The sequence below is a fragment of the Conger conger genome, chromosome 8 (assembly GCF_963514075.1).
Source record: "Conger conger chromosome 8, fConCon1.1, whole genome shotgun sequence".
Lineage (NCBI taxonomy): Eukaryota > Metazoa > Chordata > Actinopteri > Anguilliformes > Congridae > Conger > Conger conger.
Window position 1 is genome coordinate 59,110,513 of NC_083767.1, and position 27,384 is coordinate 59,137,896.

A 27,384-nucleotide genomic window follows, 5' to 3' on the forward strand; every position below is an offset into this window, starting at 1 on the left:
CCCTCCCAGTATCCTACCCACGCACGCGGGCACATACACACGACGCCTGGTCCTCACTTCACCTGGAATGTCTAGAGGAAATGTAACCATTATTATTTCAAAAGTATAGAACCACACATGCTGCAGTGTTGAAAAATTGATGAGACTTTCTCTTTGAGAGCTGTAGATGGGGCCACTTTATGTAAAAAAAATATTTTAAAATGTATTGGTGTGAGCAAAGTTTTGGCATGCATGCAGTCCTCTGTTGATATCTCCCAAGGTTCAATCCTGAGCCTATAATCAAAGATTGGTTGAGCATGTTCATCGTATCAAAAAGAAGATAGTTAATTAGCTTTACACATTGTTATTGGTTTCCTTCAATGCTATTCTAGCTTCAGGGCGCAATAAAAATCATTTCAAATGCAGCGCAAATTATGTCACTTATTTGCTGAGGTTAAAATGATGCATAACTAACCACCTATCATGGATAATAGTATGTTGCATATATCTGTTAAATAAGGGTAACCTGAATGGAGAATCTCCATTCAAAATTGACTTTAGTCTAGTCTAGGACTAGGCTTAAAGGTACAATATGTAAGATTTTTGTGTTTAAACATTGTTACAAGACCATTGTAAATCCCGTCCTATTGAAAAAGGCTGGCTGACATGCTGACTCACTCTCTGCCTGTGTTTACAGTCCTTAAATTCAGATTTCAATATATGCATTGTAGATCTGTACAATCATTCAAGCTCATTGGTTGAAAATTGGTTCTAATTGCCACAGCCAATGGCGTTTCAACGTCAGCGTGTTTACAGAGAAGGGAGGGATAAAAAGTGTTGTGGTTTGAAGGTGTTTGTTGCTGCTATTCCTCTCCTAACCGTTAGAAGTTTGAAATTACCTATTGTACCTTTTATCGGTCTGTGGAACTGCCAGCTTTGCTGCAATTCCTCAGCTTCTTTCTGAATTATTGAAATATCCAACCCCCAGGCATCTCAATAAGCATGATTTTCATCCTGGATTGTAACATCCGTTTATCATAGAATGCACTATTGTAAATATCCTCTCGTAATACAATAATTTGTACGGACTGAGTAAGACTTATATTTTCCTCAGGAAACGAAATTTTTAAAAACTTTTAAGCAAACTTTTTTTTTTAGTATGCAAAACTTTGTAGATGCACAATAATCATGTATTTCAGTAAAATGCTAATAAACTGCTAAATAATAAATGAACATCTGTGGCAGCCATTTTGTGGGAGACAATGGTATATAGGCCTTGCATCAATTGTGTAACAACACAGTAACAGACAAATGATTTACAAAATGATAAGAGAATGAAGGATTGATTACCTCTCAATTTTAAGGATTACCTAACAATTGATTTCACTTAGGGAATTTTTAATTGGACTTGAAACCATTAGACAAGGAAAATGCATGACCCATACATAATTTACAATTCATGTTTTCATAAAGTCACAGGGCTCATTGAGTGAAATACACAGAAACTGTATACATTTAAAAATAAACAAATATTCCGCACACTGTACTGCTTTGCAAAAATATGTGGAATCATTTAACTTGTAACCGTGTCAAATCAAGCTTTGCATAATTAAAGGTTTTTATGGACTTTAGTTCTTGACTCAATGAATTTCTGTGTAAAGCTTATCAAGGGAATTCAGATTGCACTGCAAAACAAGCAAATGTCAAAATAAAAAACACAGAGTATGTTGCAGGATTTAATACCTCCCAACCACAGCTTGCAACACACTCTCACACACTCTCACACACTCTCACACACTCTCACACACTCTCACACACTCTCACACACTCTCACACACTCTCACACACTCTCACACACTCTCACACACTCTCACACACACTCTCACACACACTCTCACACACACTCTCACACACACTCTCACACACACTCACTCACACACTCACTCACACACTCACTCACACACTCACACACACACTCACACACACAGATCACACACAGATCACACACAGATCACACACAGATCACACACAGATCACACACAGATCACACACAGATCACACTCCTCCACCACGGTCCACTCTGCCCTTAAATGTTGATGCTGTTGGTCCCGGAGAACTGGGAGACGTAAGAGGCCAGGGCGGGGTTGGTGGGGAGCACTTTAATGGGCAGATCCCAGCTGAAGGTGTCCACGTCCACGTGATCCGCCCCCGTCCACACGGTGACCTCCGATTGGTTCTGCAGCACGGTGGGCGGCGCCACAGGCTCCCGGGCCGTGACAAACTCAAAGTGCAAGCGCCACCTCAGAGACACTGAGAGAGGGAGGGAGAGGGAGGGAGAGAGAGGGAGAGAGAGGGAGGGAGAGAGAGAGAGAGAGGGAGAGAGAGAGGGAGAGAGAAGAGAGAGAGAGGGAGGGAGAGAGAGAGAGGGAGAGAGAGAGGGAGAGAGAGAGGGAGAGAGAGAGAGAGAGAGGGAGAGAGAGGGGGGAGAGAGAGAGAGAGAGGGAGAGAGAGAGAGAGAGAGAGGGAGAGAGGGGGGAGAGAGAGAGAGAGAGGGAGAGAGAGGGGGGGAGAGGGGGGGAGAGAGAGAGAGGGAGGGAGAGAGAGGGGGGGAGAGAGAGAGAGGGAGGGAGAGGGAGAGAGGGAGAGAGAGGGGGGGGAGAGAGGGAGAGAGAGAGAGGGAGAGAGAGGGGGGGGAGAGAGGGAGAGAGAGAGAGAGAGGGAGAGAGAGAGAGAGAGAGACAATTGATCAATCAGAGGAAAATGGAGAATTATTAATACCGTCATTGCACAGCCCTGTGATGGACTGGTGACCTGTCCAGGGTGTGCTCCTGCCTTTTCGACCCAATGTATGCTGGGATAGGCTCCAGCCTACCCCTGCGACCCTGTCCAGGGTGTGCTCCTGCCTTTTCGACCCAATGTATGCTGGGATAGGCTCCAGCCTACCCCTGCGACCCTGTTCAGGATGAGCGGGTTAAGATAATGGATGGATGGATGGATGGATGGATGGATCAATGCACAGTGCTGGTTATGGCTGACCCCCTGGGTAAAACGTGGTTCTAAGTCCACAAGCGTGGAGATTAAACAAACAGTGATAACCTGTTTGAAAAACACAAAAGGTTTGGAATAAACAGGGGAGTCACAATTTAGGAAGGCGACCAGTCTGCCGTCTCAGCGACGAGCACGGATGAAGAGGAATACGGGAGGGGAGTGAAGCCCGATTTACACTTCTGCGCTGAATCTACACCGAGGCTACGGCGTAGCCCACGAGTAGCCACGCTCCCTACGCCGTGGGCTACGCAGAGGCTACCACGCTCAGCTACGTGTCCGGGGAGGTGCGCGTCAGGCTGGATTTGACGCAGAAGTATAAATCCGGCGTAAGCCGTACGAAGGCGCATGCAGACGGGCGGTGGGCCGCTGCAGGGGAACGCAGACGGGCGGGGGGGGCAGGAGGCAGGGGGACGCAGACGGGCGGGGGGTGCAGGAGGCAGGGGAACGCAGACGGGCGGGGGGTGCAGGAGGCAGGGGAACGCAGACGGGCGGGGTGTGCAGGAGGCAGGGGAACGCAGACGGGCGGGGGGGGCAGGAGGCAGGGGAACGCAGGAGGCAGGGGAACGCAGACGGGCGGTGCCTGCAGGAGGCAGGGAAACGCAGACGGGCGGGGGGGGGCAGGAGGCAGGGGAACGCAGACGGGCGGGGGGGGGGCAGGAGGCAGGGGAACGCAGACGGGCGGGGGGGGCAGGAGGCAGGGGAACGCAGGAGGCAGGGGAACGCAGACGGGCGGTGCGTGCAGGAGGCTGTGGCGGTGCTGACCGATGTCGGTGCTGAACCCCGGCGTGACGTTCAGCGGCACAGGGAGGGAGAAGTGGCAGGACGAGGTGTGCAGGCAGGACTCCAGGTGCCGCCCGTGTCCCGTGAGGCTGGGGGACTGACCCGGCCGCCGCTGATACTGCGTCTGCACCTCCTCCTCACTCTGCAGGCTGACCGAGTACTGCAGCACAGAGACACACACGCACAGAGACAGAGCACAGAGACATGCAGCACAGACACGCACAGAGACACAGAGACACACACAGACACACGCACAGAGACGCAGAGACACGCACAGAGACACGCACGCACAGAGACACAGAGACACACACAGACACGCACAGAGACACAGAGACACACACAGACACACACAAACATGCACACACAGAGACACGCGCAGAGACACACGCACAGAGACGCAGAGACACGCACAGAGACACACACAGACACACAGAGACACGCGCAGAGACGCAGAGACGCACAGAGACACGCACGCACAGACACGCACAGAGACACACAGAGACACGGGCACACACACTCAAACACGGGCACACACACAGACACACACACACAGAGACACACACGGGCACACACACACACACACAGACACGCAGAGACACGGGCACACACACACACGGGCACACACACAGACATACACACACGCACAGAGACAGACACAGAGACAGACACAACTGTTAATACAGTTTACACTGTACGCCAAGTACACAATCCTGTGAAAAAGCAAACACTAGTCACACATGCACTTTCAGTGATCTGTCAGTGCATAATCCTAAGCAAACAAGTCAATTAGTCTTTCAGGGTAAAGATGAACTTCTGGCCTGAAAAGCAAACATAGACACAATGGCTTCCACAGGAGGAGAAGAAAACTAAACAAAAAAAACACTTGTCCTGGCTAATTAGTTACAATATTATAAAAGGCGTGATCCTGAGGTGCTACTGGGTCTGCAGATTTCTGTTTTCGCCTTCAAATCAGAACCCTGTCCAGCTGAAAGAACTAGGTGTAGCTGCATAATCGACTGGTTTAATTCATTAATGGCTAAAAGCTCCAGAAACAGAGTTTCCAGAGTTGCAAAGCATTTGACGATGGATAGTCTAAAATTTGATTGGGGAAATGAATAGGTCTCACCCAATGACAGAGAAACAGACCTGCATGTAAAGCATATCTCTCTCAGAGAAAGTGAAATGTTCAGATATCTGTGCAGGGTACACACCTGCAGGCAGGGTATTTCTCCCTCAGAGAAGGTGAACGTGCCAATGATGTCTTCCCCGAGTCTGTACACAGTCTTAAAGATGCAGAACTTGGCCACCTTCCCACGCATATTTGTGATGTTGAACAGATCTGGGCGGGAGAGACGACAAAGGTCATATACACTCAATATGACACATGAAAGGATGGCTGTGATATCAGAGATATTAAATACTGTTGCAGGTCAGCACCTGGAAAGTAAAGGAATAGAAAGATAACAGAAGCAGTGCAGAGGTACTGGTGGTAAATGGACTGTACACACAGCCAGACCAGCAAGAACGTGAGGAGACACTGCGGTAACGAAGATGGAACTTCACAACTGCCAACTGGATACAGGGAAGGAGTCAGACCGGCCCATCTGGACACAGGTACGGGGGAGACTCAAGGGCACAGTCCAGTAAAGCAGACCGGCCCATTTGGACACAGGTACGGGGGAGACTCAAGGGCACAGTGCAGTAAAGCAGACCGGCCCATTTGAACGCAGATGCGGGAGTGACTCAAGGGCACAGTGCAGTAAAGCAGACCGGCCCATTTGAACGCAGATGCGGGGGAGACTCACGGGCACAGTGCAGTAAAGCAGACCGGCCCATTTGGACGCAGATGCGGGGGAGACTCACGGGCACAGCGCCGTGAAGTGCTGATCATCAGCATGTCCAGCGCTCTCTCCAGGGGCCGAGCGTCTCTCCTGCCCCCCTCCTCCTCCTCCAGGAAGGGGTTTGAGGGGGCCACCTCCTCGTGCTGGGGGAACGGGGGCTCAGGCATGCCTGCGGAGGGAGAGCAGACACTGCTTTGCCGTCCGACTGGACATGTACACACCAAAGGGGGTTGTTACTTTTTGATCTGCAGTCCTGGGATCACAAAAAGCAAGATTGCCGAGTTAGCCGGATAAGTGCACTGAGCGGAGTTAGCCGGATAAGTGCACTGAGTGGAGTTAGCCGGATAAGTGCACTGAGTGGAGTTAGCTGGATAAAAGCCTGAGTGGAGTTAGCTGGATAAGTGCCTGAGTGGAGTTAGCTGGATAAGTGTGCTGAGTAAAGTTAGCTGGATAAGTGTGCTGAGTGGAGTTAGCTGGATAAGTGCGCTGAGTGGAGTTAGCTGGATAAGTGCCTGAGTAAAGTTAGCTGGATAAGTGCGCTGAGTGGAGTTAGCTGGATAAGTGCGCTGAGTGGAGTTAGCCGGATAAGTGCGCTGAGTGGAGTTAGCTGGATAAGTGCGCTGAGTGGAGTTAGCTGGATAAGTGCGCTGAGTGGAGTTAGCTGGATAAGTGCGCTGAGTGGAGTTAGCTGGATAAGTGCGCTGAGTGGAGTTAGCTGGATAAGTGCGCTGAGTGGAGTTAGCTGGATAAGTGCGCTGAGTGGAGTTAGCTGGATAAGTGCGCTGAGTGGAGTTAGCTGGATAAGTGCGCTGAGTGGAGTTAGCTGGATAAGTGCGCTGAGTGGAGTTAGCCGGATAAGTGTGCTGAGTGGAGTTAGCTGGATAAGTGTACTGAGTGGAGTTAGCCGGATAAGTGCGCTGAGTGGAGTTAGCCGGATAAGTGCGCTGAGTGGAGTTAGCTGGATAAGTGCACTGAGTGGAGTTAGCTGGATAAGTGCGCTGAGTGGAGTTAGCTGGATAAGTGTGCTGAGTGGAGTTACAAACCGCAGTAAAAAGGGCTGCTCTGGCTTGTGCCCAGTGCAGTTACCAGTGAACTCGTTAATCCTGCTTGGTGATACAGGCCCATGGTGAAGCCTGTCCGTTAATGCCCGTCTCTTAAGCATGCAAACAAAACTTCAGTTCTTCTCAAACTAATCCATTACGGTACAGCATGACTCTTCAATTACCGTTTTCTTTTGCACCATAATAATAATAATAATAATAATAAAAATACTTTCAAAAGACGAAGTTTTATTTCATTAAATAAATCACCCAAGCTGGACAGGAAAGGCAGGGGCTCACCGTGCAGAACCAGGACCCTGAAAGGCACACGCAGCAGCTTGATTGGGGAGTTGACACGCTGACAGCCAATAGTCAGCTTATAGACATACTTCACTGCCTGTCCACGAAAGCTCGGGGGTCCGTCTGTGGGCACGAGCTCACTGTACGAGTCTGAACGAGGAGGAGAGACAGAGTTTGAGAGAAGGGGTCAGATGGCGGGGGGGGGGTACAGAGCCAGAAGCACAGATACCAGTACTTGGATAAACAGATGAGTTACTCTGTCTGAGAGACATGGACAAGTGTGGCAAGAAATGTGTACACTGTACATGCATACAGTGGTATGAAACTCAAGTGGTCAAAAAGGGTAATGTTATTATTACTATTGATGCAATGCACACACTGTACAATGTCAGCCAATGCCATCAGGATGGTGATGGGCTCAAAGATCCTTTCCCTCAAGCACAACATTTTTGAACAGAATGTGATAACACATAGTCCTGTGCTCAAATTTTGTCTTATTTATTGGTCTTATCAGCTGTGTATGCTAATAGTTCTAGATGCAGTTTTTACTGTACTGTGCAATAGGCACCCTAGATTTTTTAAATAGAAATTAGGTCTTAGATGTTTATCTTTGGTTTTCTGTACTAGTGTGACTTTCCAAAAAACAAATGTTCAGAGAAATGTTTGTATTTCATTAAAGAAAGTAAGATATTTAGTAACAGACCACTTTTCAGATAAAAACTTAATCGAGGCTGTCTGGAATTACCTGGAGAGCCAGGAGCAAGCGAAGAAGAACTGTGGCCAACCTACCAGCCGATTTTCTGTTCACTGCTCTTTATATTATATTTTTCGACTTTTCAATTCATTCTTTTTGAAAGCATTATTTTTTTTAAATTTTTTACATGAACCCAATACTTTCGCACGGTACTATATGTCATTTAAATCTAACAGAAAGTATTGTTGTGTTGATTTATAAAGTAAGTTTAGGAAGAATAAAAGGAAGCCATCCATCTGCAGGCGAATATGCTGGCATCAGGCTTACAGGATTTGCTCTCTCCGGGGTCAAGCCGCAGGTCACAGAACAGGATCTTCGGGGGGGTGTCCAGCATACACTGTCCACGCTCACCTGATTGGGGGGGGGGGGGGGGGGGGGGGGGAGTAAGAACATCTCACCTTTGACAACATACACATTGTGAAAGGATACCTAATAACGAATCTCCTGCAGCCACTTAAAAAAAAAAAGACTCAAATTAAATAAGTCATGCAATATGAATGTTCCTATTCAGTTCCACATACTGTGATGTACTGTACAGTATAGGTGTCAGAAATAGCTGGGTGTTAACGGATGAAAAGTGCTTAGTGCTTTAATCTTAATCGGAAGGACAATCACAATGAAGGCAGCATTAAGCCTCGATATTTCAATAGCAGGCACTATCATGTGACCACTGCCGGAATGTCTGAATGCATTCATTAATATATCATTTCAAGATTAAAGACCACTGCAAACTCCTCGATTTGTGACACTACAACAGTTTCTTCACTTCAGCCTTCACACTGAAGGCCTCAATCCTTCCATGACCGTGCCACTGGGGTAGTGGCAGCGGTCACTCACCTCTGCTGGGGATTAGTACGGTGTCGCTTCCCGCTTGCACGTCCAGCTTGGTCCCCTGGGCTGGTAGGGCCACACGGCTCTCGCTGGCGTGGAACTGACAGTGAATCTGGGCACTAGCCCAAGCCAACATCTCACTAAGTCATGTAGAGGGAGAAGGGACGAGATTTAGTAAAAGGGAGAAAGACAAATCTATACAGGGCACCAATGGGGCGAAGACATCCGTTTGAAGCATGCAGTACTTTAAAGCACATCTTAAGACGTAAAGGGCGCATGTAACGTTAATGTCTGACAAGATTGTGCGACCCCCCCTCCATGACCAAACTATCGTGCTTATCTGAGCTGGCCTATAAGAGCGTAGGAAGCACGTGTCCTTAAGGTACCTGCTGGCAGAGGTAGAAAGGTGAGACATCGGGTTCGTGAAAGTGATGAGACACTCCAGCAACTCCCCGGCGAGGAACACCGGGCCCCGAGCCATGGAGGCCACCACCTCGATCATCTAGAGAGACACCCGTTAGTTTCATTTGTGACCAACTTAAATGCGCACAACTACGCGTCGGTCTGTCATTACAGTGAACGCATCCAAAGCTGCAACCCGAATACAGTATTAGGGACACAATTCAGGCTCTACACTCGATTGCTGGCTGCATTATGCATAACGTTCTCGTGTTATTCAAGTTTGGCGAGGCACGGTCGGACAAACTAGCGACGTGCGTTCTGTCATAGCCAGCTTGTTGTTTACGGGTAGGTAGTTGCATCACAAATGCACAAATTTTAAGACAACGTTGGAAACGATCAGATCGCATACGACCCAGATAGCAAACAAGCTTGCTAACGTTATATCCACGCAGATGTTGCCTGCTGAAACTCTTAATTGCGGCTTCACAGTTCTACCTCGGCCTCGGACGTAGCCCAACGTTACTCCACTGTTGTCAGCAACTATTCTCTTCTTGATCCAAGTTCGAAATTCGACCATGTGAAAGTTCAGGTCCACTAGCCAAAACAGTTCCTAGCTATTGAGCTAGCCTAACTTATATAGGTTTGAATAATACACCAACAGCACGTAAACAAAACAACTTGTTTCTGAATAGCTGCGCGACTACTCACTTTCCCTGGGTGAAGGAAACGGCATACATCGCATTATATATCAACGTTTCATCTATCAACGCTTCACTTGCTCATGCAAACGTTTTTCAATTAGCCGTTTTTTGTTCCATTCACCCTGTCTAACAATGATGTGAAATTAACACGATCACTGTGGTGTTTTTGTATTGCCCATTATTGAACTGCCAAACAATCTAACAGGCAGCATTACAGAATAAAGCACGATTACGTGCACATTCCAGTAAATTGTGACTACTATTACGTTCAAAACATAACAAGCCTATGTCGAAATTATATAGATAGTGTTCATCTCAATTTTCAAACACTGTACACGGCAACGTAGGTATATTGTTTTATTGGCCATCCAGAACTGCACCGTGGCATCTCTGATGTCAAGGGATATAAGCAACGACCAAAAGCTGCAAGCGGGGACAGTTGTATAAGTGTGCGAGATGCACAATAACCCCAGTATTTTTTTTTAACCAATTGTAAGCCATGTTTGTGGAAAAATATAATATTTCGGATTATTTCAGCGCATTATTTCGACGTAATGTCTTTAAAGGCACACATTTATATAGTTAAAGTCGAAACGTATACCCCATGTTTGTCCGATTTGGTATGGGCTTTCACTCGGAGGATTAGTTCACCAGTGCTGAGTGTGGAGCGATTTCCGTATCGGCATATTAGAGCTCTGTGAGTGCATTTGGGGTGCTGGGTGCAGTAGCGACTTGGACAACCCACTCTTTATTTGGAGGATCCTAGGAGCCTTTCCCCATCGCAGAGCCTGTACAATGACGGAAATGTTATGTAGTTGCTGCAGATGCATATCCTGGTTTCATTTATGTGTATAGTGCTTTATCGACATATAATTTATAGCTAGCTAACGTTAAAGTGCTAGTTTGCTGCTTCTATTAGGGATACCTCGTGTTAGAAAAAACCTGCGTGTTTTGGCGGCGTTAGGCAACAGCTGAAGTTTGTGGAAACCTCTAAATTGCTGTCAGAATACAACTGAGCACTACTGCAGGATAGCTGTGTCGGCAATTGGAATATTGTTTTTGCCCTGTAACGATCAGAATACCAGTTTAACAGGAAAGATAGCATCGACCCCGGCTCTTTCGGGACAGGGGTCAGTGGAGTAACAGAATAAAGGTTCATCCCAAATGTGCAAAATGGTTTCTGCAGAATGTAAATGCTTATCTGCAGTACTGGAGGCATTGTCCAATTGCAGTTGTTAGACAGGCCGACTGTTAGTTATTGTGAGGGGACTAAGACGAGCTAAGCTGAGCCAATGTCGTCACTATGCTCACCTGAACTCTACCACGCCTAGCTCACAACGTTGTCGATTGTGCCAGTGAGGTGTCGCGTCATTTCAACTAAAACAATGTGGATATCGACATCACCTGCTTAACGACCCTGCCACTGTTTCTACGACAGACGTGTTATTTGGTGCTTTTGGTGAAGGTGCATCGTTTCAACCATCACACCACCATCTGTGAAGGTGAAGATCTAATATAACCACTGGCCCATCGGCTAATGGTGTACATAGATGTACCTGATTTAGTCGCTCCTCTGGAATCGGAATACAAACTTTTGGCAACATTTAGACAATCGAAGGCAGTCTTTATTGTATTGAACTAGCTTGCAATTGGAGGATGTAACGTGAGTAACTCTAAATAATGGACATATTGTAATCTAACCCAATTTCATCCAAACTACTGTCTGTAGTGTTAAACTCTAGCTACAATCTTGGAGCATTCAGTGGAAGATCTTCTTCGGTGATTTGGTGGCAGTTCACCGGTGAACAACACCCTTTTCGTAACACTGAGCCTTTGACTTGGACCCGGTTTACCGACCGTTGTCCCAGATGGAGCCTTGTGAGAGCAGCTCAACCGCCGAACTTATGGGCCGGTATGTACCGTCTGAGCCTGGATTTGGCGTACCGACGGAAGGCTGGCGGATCTGTCTGGCCCACGAGTTCAAGGAGAAGAGGAAACCGTTTCAAGCCAAAGACGTGTCGCTGTCCAACGTCATGGAGCACATTGGGCTGGGTGTCCGGTAAGAGATATTCCCACTTTAGCCACTACGCCGTTCTGTGGCCCCAGGTCTTTCCGAATTGCATTTGCTACACAATCCGCATGGAGCCTCGTCGATATGACTCTCCATGGCGGACTGGAATTGCTGTGAGATTATCGAAGCCTTACATGGAAATGGGCGCGTTTGGACTGGGTCGGCAAAAAAACAGAGACATGCCTTGCATTGAAACGGGTTTTTGCTTCGTTCTCTGCCGTGAGGAACTGCACAGCTTGCCCCTGTGTTTAACTAACCACCTCAAGTGGTTCTTAACCTCTGAATTAAGTGCAACTCAGGATGGCACTGCTTTGTGTTTTGACATCACAACATATAATGTGTATGACACTGACGGCATCATAAACTGGCCCAAAGGGACTAAAGTGGGCCATGTCTGAGAGGCTAACAGATCTTTCAGATTTCCATTATTCTCCTCCCTATCGCCATCCTCACATTAAGAACTCTGAAACCATTGTTATGGTGGCGCATAGGGCGCAGTGGTTTCCATGAGACAGGTGGAAAACAGAAAGCCAGACAGTCTAGCTGGAACTGGGACTTTTGTCTTTCCAGAACAGCTTAGTTTGTGACATGACTAACGTAAACCGTTCCGAACACCAAATTAGCTCACCATGTTCTGAAGAGTGCAACTGTCATGACTAATAACAAAAAAAAAAACTTCCAGATCATATTTTTGTGACAAAAATAATTCCTTCCGTTTTCATAAAAACTTACATACGCAATCCATTTCAGCATACAGTGAAATGGTCTGAACACAGGGACGTTGTGCAGTTATTTGTTGTTTCTTCGATAATTATCGGTCCAATTCACATCGATCAAAGTGTTTTAGTGTCTGAGACAGCCAATAAACAACCGTAGTCACAAACGACATTCCTTAGGAGAAAAACTACCATTGATCGTTAAACTTCTGGTGGAAGCTGCAGCTCCCCCGTGTGCTGTGAGGAACACGGAGAGTTCGTGTTAGCTTTGGAAGCCAATACTAGAGAAACAGGTGCGTCAGGTTGCTTTGGGAGTGTTGGAGGTTGCGCGGCTCAGTGCGTCTGACCTGTGGGACAGGTGCCTAATGGTTACCCTGAAACCTTCTGGCAGACGCACAACACTGAAATGGCCACTTCCTTCCCTCCCTCCCTCCCAATTTATACTCATTACCTGCATACCTTGGTACCTGACCCCAGGGATACAATGACCATGTGCCTCTCACGGATAGTATGGCAGCGCTTCATCCAGTGTTGAACACCTCTCAGCACATTTTCAGCGCCACCACCACATCCCAGCAAGCTAGGCCATCTGCTTACAATGAGTGTTTGTTTGTGTGTGTGTGTGTGTGTGTGTGTGTGTGTGTTGTGTGCACGTGTGTGCGTTGAATGTGCGGAGGCCGTTGGACACAGTGGGGTCCCTGCTCCCTGCACCACCTCTCCATGATATGGGCTGCCATTGACAGCCAACTCGGTGCTAACTGAGCTTCACGCTCTGGGGGAATCCTGAAACCACACGGCAGCCCCGGATGGTGTCGCCGTTACAGGGTGCTTATTAATGTCTGATGTGCCCAGAGCTTGTTCCCAAAGACAGGCAGGACCTGGTCTGGAGTGTGGCCAGTTGCCTCACGTGCAGAAACATCAGCCGTTAAAAGGGATTATGAAAAAAAAAAAACAACCCACTTCCCCTGTGGCTCGCAGCCCTGCTCCGTGGCAGTTTAGGTTAATGACTGATAGGGTTTCGCTGTAACATTGTGTGCTTGCATAAACAGAACCAGTCAGTAAAATGCTTGGCTTACATCATAGTCAGAAGCATTTTCTTCTCTTTGATTATTCAACCAGTGGACACCAACGTTTGTAGTTTTTTTCAGTATTATTTCCTACATGATGCATCTTCTTCCCTTTGCATTCAGTGCACAGATGATGTTTTTCGTGCGACTAAAGAGTAAATCTCAATTACAGAAATACCTGCTCATTGAGGTTGTGCAATAAAGATAGTGTTATCATCAACACTGTTATTGCCCCTGGCAACTGGGGGAGCTATACTATACTCTGTGACGGAGCCAAAATGGCTCCCCATGTCCAAAGTGAGTATGGTGTGGAAGTTTTTCATCCCCTGTGGTTGTTAGCAGTGGTGTGCATGCTCACGATGAGGGGGCTTTGAGGAGGTACACTGTGCTGCTTATCGGGAAGCTTCTTATTCCTATTTTTTTTACTTCACACAATGCAGCTGTGCTGTGCGGTTCAGCTTGTACTGCAACTGCCACAGTGCTCAGTTGCAGTTCCACTCCTTTGTTTAGGTATTGCACAGTGTGTGTGTGTGTGTGTGTGTGTGTGTGAGAGAGAGAGAGAGAGAGAGAGAGAATGTGCATGTGTGTATGAATGTGGGTGTGTGTGTGTGTGTGTGAGAGAGAGAGAATGTGCATGTGTGTATGAATGTGGGTGTGTGTCTGTTGAGTGTGTGTCAATAATGTCTGTTTCTATGCGCATATGTGCTCGTGTGCTTGCCTATTCTTCTGCACTGCCGTGTGCGTTTCTGTGCTGGCATGCAAGTGAATTGTGTGTTGTCTGTGTGTGAGGTCCCCTTGACGCATGTTTTTGCAGACCATAGTTTGCCTCTGTGCAGAGCTTTACTCTTCAACACAACGGCCAGGCGGATCAGAGCTGTCCCTGATGCCTGCAGAACGGACAATTCCCGGCTTTATCCTGTTATCCCACAATGCTCTGCCCTGCTCCATTTCCTCTGAATCGGCCTCTGTTCCCAACGGGGCCTGTGTCGGGTGTTAAAGGCCTTTCAAACAGCTGTGACTGCGTTTATGGAAGCCGCGAACGGGCCCTGTGAGGGAGAAAGGAAACAGATGGACAGATGGACAAACGGACAGAGAAAGGGAGAGAACCGCACGTTGAGTGCGGGATGTCCGCTGCCAGAATCCACCGCCTCGCTTGACCTGAAGCACTTGGTTTGCCAGCATACGTGCCTTGTGGCAGAAATCTGCAGTAATTAGAATAAAACCAATGGAAAAACTAATCGCGTATACATCTGAGTGTTGTAACTCTCAATGGAGAGTGACAAGGGTGAGAACGATCCCAGTCGACCACGTCACAAGCTGATAAATGTTCCAGGGAAAATATTTTCTGTACTTTGTGTGTTGTCAGGGTGAATGAAAGCCTAACTGTAACCTACCAAATGAAAATGGCTGCTACCAACTGTTCCCTTCAAGCGTTCTCTTGTTATTGATCAATATCTTTCCTGCACGCCAGTGTCGACTGTGAAAGTCCTCTCGGCCGGTATCATCTGGTGTCAATCAAGCTGCCCCCATTAGTTTAAAAGCCAGATTCCCTTTTTAGTCCACCCTAGGTAATGGAATGTTACTGGAAAGTTGTGTCGAATATGGATGCGTCAAGTTGGGTGGAATACGGATGGGTCAAGTTGGGTTGAATGTGGTTGTGTCAGGCTGAAGCAGAACCACGCAAACGCTGCGGATTCTGCCTTTTGCACGCTCTGTAGCACACTGCCCTACCGCAGCAAGCAAATCCTCCTTCCCCCCCAGACTGCTGACTCTCTGTGGGGGATTTACTGCGCTTGTTGCATGCTCTCCGTTGTTATGCACCTGCAAAGGCTTTTCTGAAACCGAGAGGACAATAGAGTGGGTCTGTGCGTGAGGCCATTGAAGAATAATAGACCGTATTTCCAGTTTTCAAAGGCCCCCCCCCCGTGTACACTGTCTGAAGACAACACAGGCATTGGTTGTGTTGTGTCGACTGTGAACTGTTAGGCAGTCGGAAGGTTGCCAGTTCGATCTCCTGCCCTGGGTGTGTCGAATTGTCCCTGAGCAAGACACCTTGTCCACAATTGCCCGACAAGGCACAAATTGTATGTGTGTGTGTGTGTGTGTGTGTGTGTGTGTGTGGGTGAATGGGTGAGAAGCATTAATTGTAAAGCACTTTGGATAAAAGGGCTATATAAATGCAGTCCAAAGTTCAGCTCAAAAACAGTTCTGATATTGTAGGCAAGCATACATAGTAGTCTCTCCCAACACTTGTTTCCCTTAAGTAATTAAGTGCCTTGTAGATGCTTGCAACCATTAATGCCAGAATCCCCCTGGAAACACTGTATTTAAAAGACAATAATGCAGTACATTTTATTACTGTAGTGTCTTCTGGCCTTTTGATGTGGCAGTTCACAAACTGATAGGCTGCACTATAACACAATGGCATTATTACTTTAATTCAGTTGAATTTTGTGTCATAAAAAAAAAAAAAAAAAAAAAAATGGCAGCCTCTCTTGGCAATATTTTCATTTTAGGGTTTGCAATTTGTATGTGAATAAAGCGGTTCAGTGTTTGCCCATAGGCCTTCATCAGGTGGCAGCTTGTTTGGCGCTGCCCCTGCACTCCGGTGAGCGGCCCTCTGTAACAGGGCCTCTTGGTTGTGTTCACAGGTATCTCAGGTGGTGGTACAAGAAGACCCAGGTGGAGAAGAAGGCCCCGTTCATCGACATGTTCCGCGCTCTGCCACTCCGACAGATTTACGGTAGGCCTGCGGTCAGCACACAGTCCTTTCTGAAGTTTATCACGATCATTAGGCTACTGTGAATGTGGTACCATTATGAAGCTATTATGAATGCTGTGCCTAAGTGATTATCAATTATTCAGCGCAAAGTAAAAATTGGGGGCACTGCAATACAACGAGTTTAAAACAAAACACAATTTCTGTTTCTTAGGGGTTCCTTTGGGTGGATTCGGAGGAGGGACCATTACTCGTGGGTGGAGGGGGGAGTTCTGCAGGTGGCAACTGAACCCTGGCATGTACCATTACAAAACTGTCATCGCCAATCAGGTAAACGGGGTCGATTGTGTTCTTGTGTTGTTGAGAGAGTGGACAGAAAAACTGACACAACCGGTTTCCTGGCTTTCCTCCTGAACAAGATATTGTTTTAATGTTGGCAGGAATGTCAGACTCCCGGAGGGCCCTAGTGTTAGCCGGTTTATTTATGCCGCTGCTTTTCAATACTTAAGGGATTCATTTAAGTCACAGTTTGGCTGATGAGTCCTTGCACCTTGCTTCTAAAGCCTACATTTTCAGTGTATGGAAAGGAAGTTCAGAAACCAGTGGACACAGTGAAACAGGGCTTCAGTTTGACACCCCTGCATTAATGTCTGGGTAAAAAGAGATTGACCATGGATGAAGACCCACACACACACCCATACACTCTCTCTCACACACTCACACTCACACTCAGACAGACAGACAGACAGACACTCACACACAGCCAGACAGACAGACTGACACACTCACACACACACAGACAGACAGACAGACAGACAGACACACTCACACACTTACACACACACACAGTCACTCACACACACACACACACACACACACACACACACACGCAGACAGGCAGACAGGCAGACAGGCAGACAGGCAGACAGACAGACAGACAGACACTCACACACAGCCAGACAGGCAGACAGACACACTCACACACACACACACAGACAGACAGACAGACAGACAGACAGACACACTCACACACTTACACACACACACAGTCACTCACACACACACACACACACACACACACACACACACACACACACACGCAGACAGGCAGACAGGCAGACAGGCAGACAGGCAGACAGACAGACAGACAGACAGACAGACAGACAGACACGAACACACACACACACACACACACGCAGACAGGCAGACAGGCAGACAGGCAGACAGGCAGACAGGCAGACAGACAGACAGACAGACAGACAGACAGACAGACAGACACGAACACACACACACACACACACACACACAGGCAGACAGGCAGACAGGCAGACAGGCAGACACGCAGACACGCAGACACGCAGACACGCAGACAGGCAGACAGACAGACACGAACACACACAGAACGCAGCTCGATTCCCATGCACACAGCGGGCAGCCCTGTGAGAGTGTGATCGTCTCTCAGTATCACTCTACACTCCCCCCTCTCCAGGTGTTGCAGTATTCATGGGGAGGGATAAATAATGGATTAGATCAGTCCCAGACAGCACATTAAATCAGTCTCCCAGAATGTGAGTGTGTGTGTGTGTGGGTGTATGTATGTGTGTGTGAGCGTGTGTGAGCGTGTGTGAGCGTGTGTGAGCGTGTGTGTGAGCGTGTGTGTGAGCGTGTGTGTGAGCGCGTGTGTGAGCGCGTGTGTGTGAGCGTGTGTGTGAGCGCGTGTGTGTGAGCGTGTGTGTGAGCGTGTGTGAGCGCGTGTGTGAGCGCGTGTGTGTGAGCGTGTGTGTGAGCGCGTGTGTGTGAGCGTGTGTGTGAGCGTGTGTGTGAGCGTGTGTGAGAGTGTGTCTCCCTACTGATATACTTCACAGTGTGTTCCCTGTAGTGACTGTGAAATGGCGTATCCATTTCCTCCATAACTCTTCTTCTGCCACTTGACTCTCCATGGGTCCCCCCCCCCCCGTGGTCAATTCACCTCCTTCCTCTCCCCCTTCACCTCCCTCCCCTCCTCTTCTCTCACTCTCCCGCCTCTCCTCAGTTCACGGTCTGCCTGCGTCGTGGGGGTCAGACAGTGTACCAGCAGGTGCTGTCCGTGGAGAGGCCGCCCACCCTGCAGGGCTGGAATTGGGGCTACTGCGGAGAGTACGCCTTCTACCACGCCCTGTACCCCCGCGCCTGGACCGTGTACCACCTGCCGGGCCAGAACGTCACGCTCACCTGTCGCCAGGTGTCGCCCGTCTTCCCGCACGACTACCAGGTACCCGGCTGCCACTCGCTCCAACCGTCCCAGTCTTCACCCACGATCCTTTGCCCCGCAGGACCTTGTTAGTCAGAATCGTACTATTTATGTATGCCTGAGCGATTAAATGTGGCTTCCCTGAATTCTTTTGCACTATGTAAAAAAAAATAATAATAATAAAAAAAAGTAAAATGCTTTCGGTTTTTCCCCCTGGGTCTCAGGAGGTTAAAATGAGCAGCTGGTGCAGACACGTAATGACTCGTGATTAAGTGTCTGCACCAGTGGCTTAGGGGGCCAGCCCTGGTCCTGGGGAGAGCTGAACGGTCGGCCATTTTGCATTGTTGCCTGCTACTTAATTTGATTGGTTAAAGCAGTTTGGCTCGCTTTAGCCGCGTTTGAAACCAAACCCAGCATTCCCTCGGGACCAGAGCTGGTCACACCTCCAGAATGGCCTCGGATTACAATGTGAAGTGGAAACAAAAGCAGGAACACTGCAGACTTTTTTCGGATGATTAGTCGACATACCGGGTGTGTGATACTCGAATAGATGGCTCTTAGAAAATAGCTTTCTTTCCCTCCCTCCCTCCCTCACTCATTCTCCATCCCTCTTTCTCCAGGACACCAGTCTCCCTGTGGCCGTGTTGGTGTGGGACATCGAGAACAAGAACGACTTCGATTTGGACGTCTCCATTATGTTCACCGCGACTAACGGCTCGGGCCACAAGGACGACAAGGGCGGGGGACACTGGAACGAACCATTTCACCTGGAGAAGGAGGGGGAGGCTGTGTCTGGGGTTCTGCTTCATCACTGCCCCCCTGTCAACCCTTACACTCTGTGCATTGCAGCCCGTGAGCAGGTGATGGGCCACAGTGCGTCTGAATGCATATCACTGAAACAACCCCCCCTGGTTTTAAAGTGTGCCAAGCTTATGTTAATCTAAGTGGAGGGCATGTGAAGCTCGTTGGGTGTGATGATAATTCTGGAATTGTGTGTGCGTGCACATGTGTGTGCAGCCTATAGCCAAGTGACTTAAGTTGCTTGACTGGGACCCAGAAGGGTTGGTGGTGCAAACCCCGTTGTCACCAAGATCTGTGCTGCTGTTGGGCCCTTGAGCAAGGCCCTTAACCCCACACTGCTCCAAGGCGGATTGGCCCCTGCTTAGTCAAATCAACTGTAAGTTGTTGTGTGTAACTCACACTGTAATGTGTGTGTGTGTGTGTGTGTGTGTGTGCGTGTGTGTGTGTGTGTGTGCGTGCGTGTGTGTGTGTGTGTGTGTTTGTGTGGCTCAGTCTGACAGGGAGGTCACTTACCAGACCGCGTTCAGCCCCAAGGGAACGTGTGGGTCGCTGTGGAATGACCTCATCTCTGATGGACGTCTCGACTCCCCCACAGGTAGGCCTTAAAGACTGAATACCTGGTTAAACGACGTTGCTCAACCGTTACAGTCTTACCGTCCCGTGGTTCTGCCGTGCCGTCATAGACCGGGCGTCAGTCCTGGTTGTGCCTCTACCTGACCTACTCTAGCTAGGCAGCACCTGCTCAGCGTTGATTTTGGGTCTGGTGCTGACGTGACCGTTCATACGTACGGGCTAACCCCGTTCCCCCTGCCGCGCTGCTCCAGGGTCCAGCCCGCCCACTCCGAGGGGCGAGAAGGTGGCCGCCGCCCTGGCGGTGGGCTGCACCGTCCCGGCGCACGGACACAACCACGTGGAGTTCAGCCTGTCCTGGGACATGCCCGTGATCACCTTCGGCTCCCGCGAACGAGAGCACGTCAGGTACTGGAAGACGCACGCAGACGCACATGCAGACGCACGCAGACGCACGCAGAAACACGCGCAGACGCGCGCAGACACACGCGCAGACGCACGCAGACACACGCGCAGACGCACGCAGACACGCGCAGACGCACGCAGACACACACATGCATATACCGTACACACACAGCCACACAGCGCACACACACACACACACAGCCACACAGAACACACGCACACAGCCACACAGCACACACACACACACACACACACACACACACACACACACACACACCATACACACACAGGCATACAGCACACTCACACACACAACGTACACACACAGGCACACAGCGCGCACACACACACACACACACACACACACACACACACACACACGGACGCCACACACACACACACACAGAGACACCACACCCACATGGACGCCACACACACGGATGCAAACAGCACACATGCACACATGGAGGTTATATAGAGTAGATTGCTGCACACAAAAACTACATAAAAACTCATGTGGAGGTTATGGACAGATACACAGTAATACTAATCCTCCCATTAACACTGTTCAAGCAATTACAAATAAATAATGTATGAATGACTAATATTGCTCCTGATTCATATGCTGTTTGAGAGACTGCCAGCGCAGTTATTTTCTATGGCTCGCTGTAATGGAAATCTGGAGTGAAAATGTGATAAATACTGCCTGCAGCATAATGTTTTGGATCCATTAGCTGTGCTTATGGTATCATTGGGAAATAAACACATGCACACGCATACACACCCACACACACACCCAAGGATCCCCAGGCCTTTGAAACATTATCGTACATTCTTACTCATTTGCTTTCTTAGGCTGGCATCAGATGAATGTTTAGTGTAGTAGAATCGAGGTTAAATGTGATTAAACATAGTGTTATCTTAAACCCACATCAAAGCCACCCTTCTGTGTGTCTTGAAATTCTGGTTAATTCTTTTGTAACCTGTTTTTTCCTGAAGAAATGGCATTGTTCAGTTTCACTTGAGTTAATGCATTAACACAGACTTGCATCACCTTAAATGGCCTAAGTTTGAATTTCCCTGTGGGCTGGGAGTTCACTGGAAGTCAACTGAGCTCTGCGCTTCAAGATCTGATGAAATATGTCTTTTTTTTTTTTTGCTGCTGTATTGTTTTCCAGTTTGAATGTGATATGCCATTGAGTCTGTGCTTGTTTTCAGGAGGTACACGCGTTTCTTTGGCAGTAAAGGAGACGCAGCGCCATCCCTCTGTCACTACGCCCTGACACACTACAGAGACTGGGAGAGGAGGATAGAGGACTGGCAAGGGCCCATTCTGCAGGACAGGTACACGCACGCACGCACACACACACGCACGCACAGACACACACACACACACACAGACACACACAGACACACGCACGCACTCACACGCACTCACACAGACGTACGCACTCACACACACAGACACGCATGCACAGACACACACACACACACACACACACACAGACACACACACAGACACACACTCACACACACAGACACACGCCCGCACTCACACGCACGCACACACACAGACACACGCACGCACACGCACACACACACACACAGACACACGCACATGCGCGCTCACACACTCACACGCACACGCACACACACACAAACACACACAGACACAGACACACGCACACGCGCACATGCATGCTCACACACTCTCACACTCACACTCACACACTCACACACTCGCTTTCTCCAGCAAGACCCTCGACTTCATGTGCCTGAAAATGACAAACTACATTCTCCTGGAAGCAGCCTGCTCTCTGGGCTGCATTTCCTGTGGCTTTCCATCTCACTAAAGTGTGGGACCCAACCGCTCCCCGGTACAGGAAGTCACTCTGTATATTTTTATTGGCCATTGGCCACCATTTGCAACACCAGCTGGGATGTCGTTCTGGGATGTTCTTATCATGTAAGTCAGCTTGGCTAAAGCATCTGAAAAATGCCAAAATTGTAAGTTGGATTACAGGCAGTTTGTAATTTACACAACACCTCCTCTTTCTGGATTGGACTTTGGCAGGTGCATACGTACATGCTCATTTGAGTTATGTGACTATTTGGCATCACGCTGTGCAATGTTAGTTTAAGGCCAGTTTAATGACCCAGTGCATGCTGGAAAAGGCTGTCCTGCTATTGGCTCTTTCCGGGGACGTGTCTCTAACACTGAAATTAACTGTTTTTGATCCTCTTCCTCATTTAAAATGTTTTTTTCCTCTTCAGTGCACTCATGCAGAGGAATGAGTGAAATTATACTTCATACAAAATATATCCAGAACCAACATACAAACAACCTGTATTACAAATGTCATATTTTAACTCGTATTGCATATTTCAGGTAAGTTTAAAAGTTTTCAATTTAGGGCCCTGATTTTGCATTTCATTTTGTCTCTGGATAAGAGCATCTAATTGAAGTAATCTAATGTAATCTAATGTCTCTCCCTACCTCTCTCTGCCCCCCTTTCTTTCCCCCTTTCTTTCCCCCTCTCTCTGAACCCCTCTCTCCCTCTCTCGCTCTCTCTCCCCCCTCTCTCTCTCTCGCTCTCTCTCCCCCCCCTCTCTCTCTCTCTCTCTCTCCACCCCCCCTCTCTCGCTCTCTCTCCCCCCCTCTCTCTCTCCCCCCTCTCTCTCCCCTCTCTCTCTCTCTCCCTCTCTCTCTCTCTCTCTCTCTCTCTCTCTCCACCCCCCCCTCTCTCTCTCTCCCCTCTCCCTCCCAGCTCCCTGCCCTCCTGGTATAAGTCGGCTCTGTTTAACGAGCTGTACTTTGTGGCCGATGGCGGCACTGTGTGGGTGGAGCTTCCGGAGGACGGTGATGTCAGCGGGGGGGTCCGCAGTGAGGAGGGGGGGCTCCCCGCCCAGCCAGCGGTTGTCAAGGAGTATGGCCGCTTCGCCTACCTGGAGGGTGAGCCTGTCTGTCCGCCTGTTTATCCGCCTGTCTGTCCGCCTGTCTGTCCGCCTGTCTGTCCGCCTGTCTGTCCGCCTGTCTGTCCGCCTGTCTGTCCGCCTGTTTATCCGCCTGCCTGTCCGCCTGCCTGTCCGCCTGTCTGTCCGCCTGTTTATCCGCCTGTCTGCCTGCCTGCCTGTCTGTCTGTCCGCCTGTCTGTCCGCCTGTCTGTCCGCCTGTCTGTCCGCCTGTCTGTCCGCCTGTTTATCCGCCTGCCTGTCCGCCTGCCTGTCCGCCTGTTTATCCGCCTGTCTGCCTGCCTGCCTGTCTGTCTGTCTGCCTGTCTGTCTGCCTGCCTGTCTGTCCGCCTGTCTGTCCGCCTGTCTGTCCGCCTGTCTGTCCGCCTGTCTGTCCGCCTGTCTATCCGCCTGCCTGTCCGCCTGCCTGTCCGCCTGCCTGTCCGCCTGCCTGTCCGCCTGTTTATCCGCCTGTCCGCCTGTCCGCCTGTCCGCCTGTCCGCCTGTCCGCCTGTCTGCCTGTCTGCCTGTCTGTCTGCCTGTCTGTCTGCCTGTCTGTCTGCCTGCCTGTCCGCCTGTCTGTCCGCCTGTCTGTCCGCCTGTCTGTCCGCCTGTCTGTCCGCCTGTCTGTCCGCCTGCCTGTCCGCCTGTCTGCCTGCCTGTCTGTCCGCCTGTCTGTCCGCCTGTCTGTCTGTCTGCCTGCCTGCCTGCCTGCCTGTCTGTCTGTCTGCCTGCCTGCCTGCCTGTCTGTCTGTCTGCTAGCCTTGAAGGTTACTGTATGTGGCCCTGTGCAATGGTGCGAGCCGACCAAATACAGACCAATGTTGCCCGGTCTGTTTTGTGTATCTATCATGTGTATCTACTGTGTAATAATTACTATGTATTAGTAGGGCACTGCTGTTGCACTCTTGAGCAAAGTACTTAACCTGAATTGCTTCAGTATACTGTATATACTGCTGTTTATATACATACTATGAATAAGGGCGAAACAAGTGCTCGTTCTAGATAAGCGTCTGTGATAAGATGCCTGTAATGTCAACATTCCTTTCTAAACCCAAAACAAAAAGGGCACAGTAATACACACAGAATTTACCTATGAATTAATTATCAGTTACACAAGCCTGCAAAACATGGTATCCAGTGCTGCACTACATTCTTCTAAAGTAGTACTCCATTGGGGCTATTGGTGTATGAGGTGGCCTGTAGCGTAGTGGCTAAGGTACATGACTTGAGCAAGGCCCTTAACCCTGCATTGCTCCAGGGGAGGGTTGTCTCCTGCTTAGTCTAATCAACAAATGGCATTAATGTGAATGTAATTTCCGTGGTGGAGTTGTGCTGAGTGGATTTGCTGCTGTAATTGTAGGTCAGGAGTACAGGATGTACAACACGTATGACGTGCACTTCTACGCCTCCTTCGCCCTGATCCTGCTCTGGCCCAAACTGGCACTCAGCCTGCAGTATGACATCGGTGAGTGTTACCCAGAGGAGGACCTGCTGTAGCCTGAGCACACTGCAAGAGTGTGTGAGTGTGTGAGTGTGTGAGTGTGTGAGAGTGTGAGAGTGTGAGAGTGTGAGAGTGTGAGAGTGTGAGAGTGTGAGAGTGTGAGAGTGTGAGAGTGTGAGAGTGAGTGCAGTTGTTCAGAGTATTTGAATGTGTGCATGGTTCTGTTGTGTGTGTGCACGTGCGCGCATGTGTGTGCGTGTGTGCTTGCGTTTCAGAGTAAGAGTGTAAATGTCTCTCTCACAGCGGGCAGTGTGGTTCAGCAGGACTCCACAGAGAGACTCAGTCTAATGAGTGGCCTTACCTCTTTTGTGAAGACCCGAAACGTGGTGCCCCATGACATCGGAGACCCAGGTAAGATGGCACCCTGCCTCTCCCACAGGGAGTCTCTCCATCTGCCTGTGTGCTAGTTAGTCTCAGTGTGTCAATGCCTCCGTGTGCTAACATCCCCCTTTGTATTGCCACCTAAAACATTCATGTGCTGTTTTTTGGATAGGAAGATGCTACACAAATAATTGTATAATGAATGATTATCATCATTATACTGATTAAATCATTAGTATTTCCCAACCAGCAATAATGGCATTAACCTCCTAAGACCTGGCGTACACATGCGTGGACTCCACATTTTGGGCTGTACAACCATAATACTTCATTCTTAAGACCGAGAGTCCACATATGTGGACATCATTTTTCTCAAAAACTACATCATGTCAAAAGATGATGCTTAGTTTTTATACTTATCAGGTCCCAATAAGCCCAAATAGCAAAGAGAAATTAAAAATGCATACCAAAAAAGAGTGCGGGTCTTAGGAGGTTAAAGGACAGGACTGAAAATGCGAAAAGAAAGATGGCCGAGGCAGTGGCAGTATACGTGAGTGCAGGCTTGAGGTGGTGATGAAAGGTCTCTGTGCAGATGACGAACCGTGGCTGCGTGTCAACGCCTACCTGATCCACGACACGGCCGACTGGAAGGACCTCAACCTGAAGTTTGTGCTGCAGGTGTACCGAGACTTCCACCTGACCCAGGACAGGCAGTACCTGGAGGACATGTGGCCCATCTGCCAGGTGAACTACATCCGCTGTTTGTCTAGTGATGCAGCCAATCACTCTGTAGAGATGCAGCCCCTCCCTCTGCCACAGCCAATCACCTCATGGGGCCAGGTCTCAGGTCAAAACAATGTAGCTGTGTCTGGAATCGCATACTAGCATACTATTAATATGCCAGAAATAGTATGTGAACATTTTTAGTATGTCTGAAACCATAGTAACCGTCAGATAGTATGCAAGAAATACCCCACTATCATGCTGAATTCGGTGAAATATTGTAGTGTGCAAACACTACACACAACCCACAATGCATCTGATTGGCCTTTGTAGGCGGTGATGGAGTCGGAGATGAAGTTTGACCAGGATGGCGACGGGCTCATCGAGAACTCGGGCTACCCTGACCAGACCTACGATGGCTGGACTGTCACAGGGCCCAGGTGGGAGAGGAAAGGAGGCAGAGAGAAGGATCCTGTTTAACTGTAGGGCTGGGATCTTTCCCGGCATAGAGCCTATTTGAGTGATTATACTGTTGCTCAGCTTATTTTTAATCAATTTGACTTTTCACAGATGTGCCACTTACTACTGAGCACCCATGTCCTTGTTCTTGTTAAAAACACACACTGTGCCTGTCTTGTAATGATTACCTTTTAACTGGCAGAAGAGAGAAATGTTGAACAGGGGTTTTATTGACACTTTTAAGGGGACGTCCTCAACCCCAGGCAAAGACACTTGAACATAGTCAGCGACCAAGCTGCACAAGTGGAGGAACTTCCCATTGGCTGAATGCAGCCTTTAACCTTTCACCTTTAAATCCTCTGCAAGGGTGGCCTTGTGGCTGACTACTATTGTGTGAGCTAATGACCTGTTAAACCAGGGGTGTCAAACTCCAGTCCTGGAGGGCCGCAGTGTCTGCTGGCCTTGAGAACAAGGTGTGTGGACTCTTTAGCCAATGAACGACTCTGGAAAATGTGTCTCTCGTGCTAAAACGCACCAAAAACCCAGCAGACACTGCGACCCTCCAGACCTGGAGCTTGACACCCCTGTGTTAAACCTTCAGTAGGTGTTCCAAGTCTCGACCGCCGTGCATATGCGCTTGGGACTGCTCTTCAATTGAGCTTGGAATTCCGATTGTCCGGCTGTCACTGATGACAGAGGGTGACCTTTGACCCCTCAGTGCGTACTGCGGCGGGCTCTGGCTGGCCTCGGTGTGCGTGATGTGCAAAATGGCGCGGCTGCTGGGCAGCGACTCCGTGCACCGCCGCTACCGAGACGTGCTGGACCGAGGGAGCGCCGCCTTCGAGAAGCTGCTGTGGAACGGTGAGGTCAGAGGTCAAGGGGGGCCGAGGGTTAAGGAGCGGGGGCCCCCCCCCGTGGCTGAGATGGGAAGAGACGGGGGTTTGGCGGAGAGGGGAATGGGACCCAGGGGTATATTCGGAGAGCTCGGTGCCGGGATGGTTTTGCTGAAAGGTAGTCTGGATTCTAAACTGACTACTTGGGTGGCCTGGTGAGACCTGGTGTGCCAGGTAATGATGACGCAATTATTGCTTGGGGATATTCAGGAACCGATTTAGTTTTGCTTTTAAGGATGGGTATTATATAAATATATATATATGGTGCTAGTGTGTG

General features: G+C 49.0%; 2 protein-coding genes across 3 annotated transcripts in view; one reads left to right on the forward strand and one right to left on the reverse strand.

Moving 5' to 3' along the window:
- Positions 1 to 1,986: 1,986 nt before the first annotated feature.
- On the reverse strand, positions 1,987 to 9,722 carry rgp1 (GP1 homolog, RAB6A GEF complex partner 1). Its single transcript, XM_061252634.1, has 9 exons — positions 9,471 to 9,722; positions 8,960 to 9,075; positions 8,580 to 8,713; positions 8,010 to 8,093; positions 6,989 to 7,138; positions 5,671 to 5,817; positions 5,019 to 5,146; positions 3,790 to 3,967; positions 1,987 to 2,289 (listed from the first exon to the last, which is right to left on the reverse strand). Exons 2-9 carry the CDS (start codon positions 9,073 to 9,075, stop codon positions 2,066 to 2,068), a joined length of 1,161 nt encoding a protein of 386 aa, XP_061108618.1. The 5' UTR covers positions 9,471 to 9,722; the 3' UTR covers positions 1,987 to 2,065.
- Positions 9,723 to 10,120: 398 nt separating this feature from the next.
- The window catches only part of gba2 (glucosidase, beta (bile acid) 2), a 20,568-nt gene continuing 3,304 nt past the window's right edge, over positions 10,121 to 27,384 (forward strand). Inside the window, exons 1-15 of one of the 2 annotated variants that reach the window (XM_061252035.1) lie at positions 10,121 to 11,178; positions 11,406 to 11,735; positions 16,182 to 16,273; positions 16,464 to 16,579; positions 18,282 to 18,500; positions 19,100 to 19,339; positions 19,773 to 19,875; positions 20,105 to 20,258; positions 21,474 to 21,599; positions 23,024 to 23,208; positions 24,571 to 24,675; positions 24,955 to 25,062; positions 25,625 to 25,776; positions 26,089 to 26,195; positions 26,933 to 27,075. In XM_061252035.1, the coding sequence (XP_061108019.1) occupies positions 11,545 to 11,735; positions 16,182 to 16,273; positions 16,464 to 16,579; positions 18,282 to 18,500; positions 19,100 to 19,339; positions 19,773 to 19,875; positions 20,105 to 20,258; positions 21,474 to 21,599; positions 23,024 to 23,208; positions 24,571 to 24,675; positions 24,955 to 25,062; positions 25,625 to 25,776; positions 26,089 to 26,195; positions 26,933 to 27,075 (2,041 nt within the window). In that variant the 5' untranslated portion in view covers positions 10,121 to 11,178; positions 11,406 to 11,544. The remainder of the gene's footprint in view (positions 11,179 to 11,405; positions 11,736 to 16,181; positions 16,274 to 16,463; positions 16,580 to 18,281; positions 18,501 to 19,099; positions 19,340 to 19,772; positions 19,876 to 20,104; positions 20,259 to 21,473; positions 21,600 to 23,023; positions 23,209 to 24,570; positions 24,676 to 24,954; positions 25,063 to 25,624; positions 25,777 to 26,088; positions 26,196 to 26,932; positions 27,076 to 27,384) is intronic. The other variant, XM_061252036.1, reaches the window with a different exon arrangement.

Coding starts and splice junctions, on each gene's coding strand:
- rgp1 (XM_061252634.1), bottom strand. CDS start 9,075: ATGATCGAGGTGGTGGCCTCCATGGCTCGGGGCCCGGTGTTCCTCGCC. Junction 8,714..8,959: donor CTTTCTACCTCTGCCAGCAG/GTACCTTAAGGA, acceptor TACATGACTTAG/TGAGATGTTGGCTTGGGCTA. Junction 7,139..8,009: donor CCCCGGAGAGAGCAAATCCT/GTAAGCCTGATG, acceptor CTCCTCGTTCAG/ACTCGTACAGTGAGCTCGTG.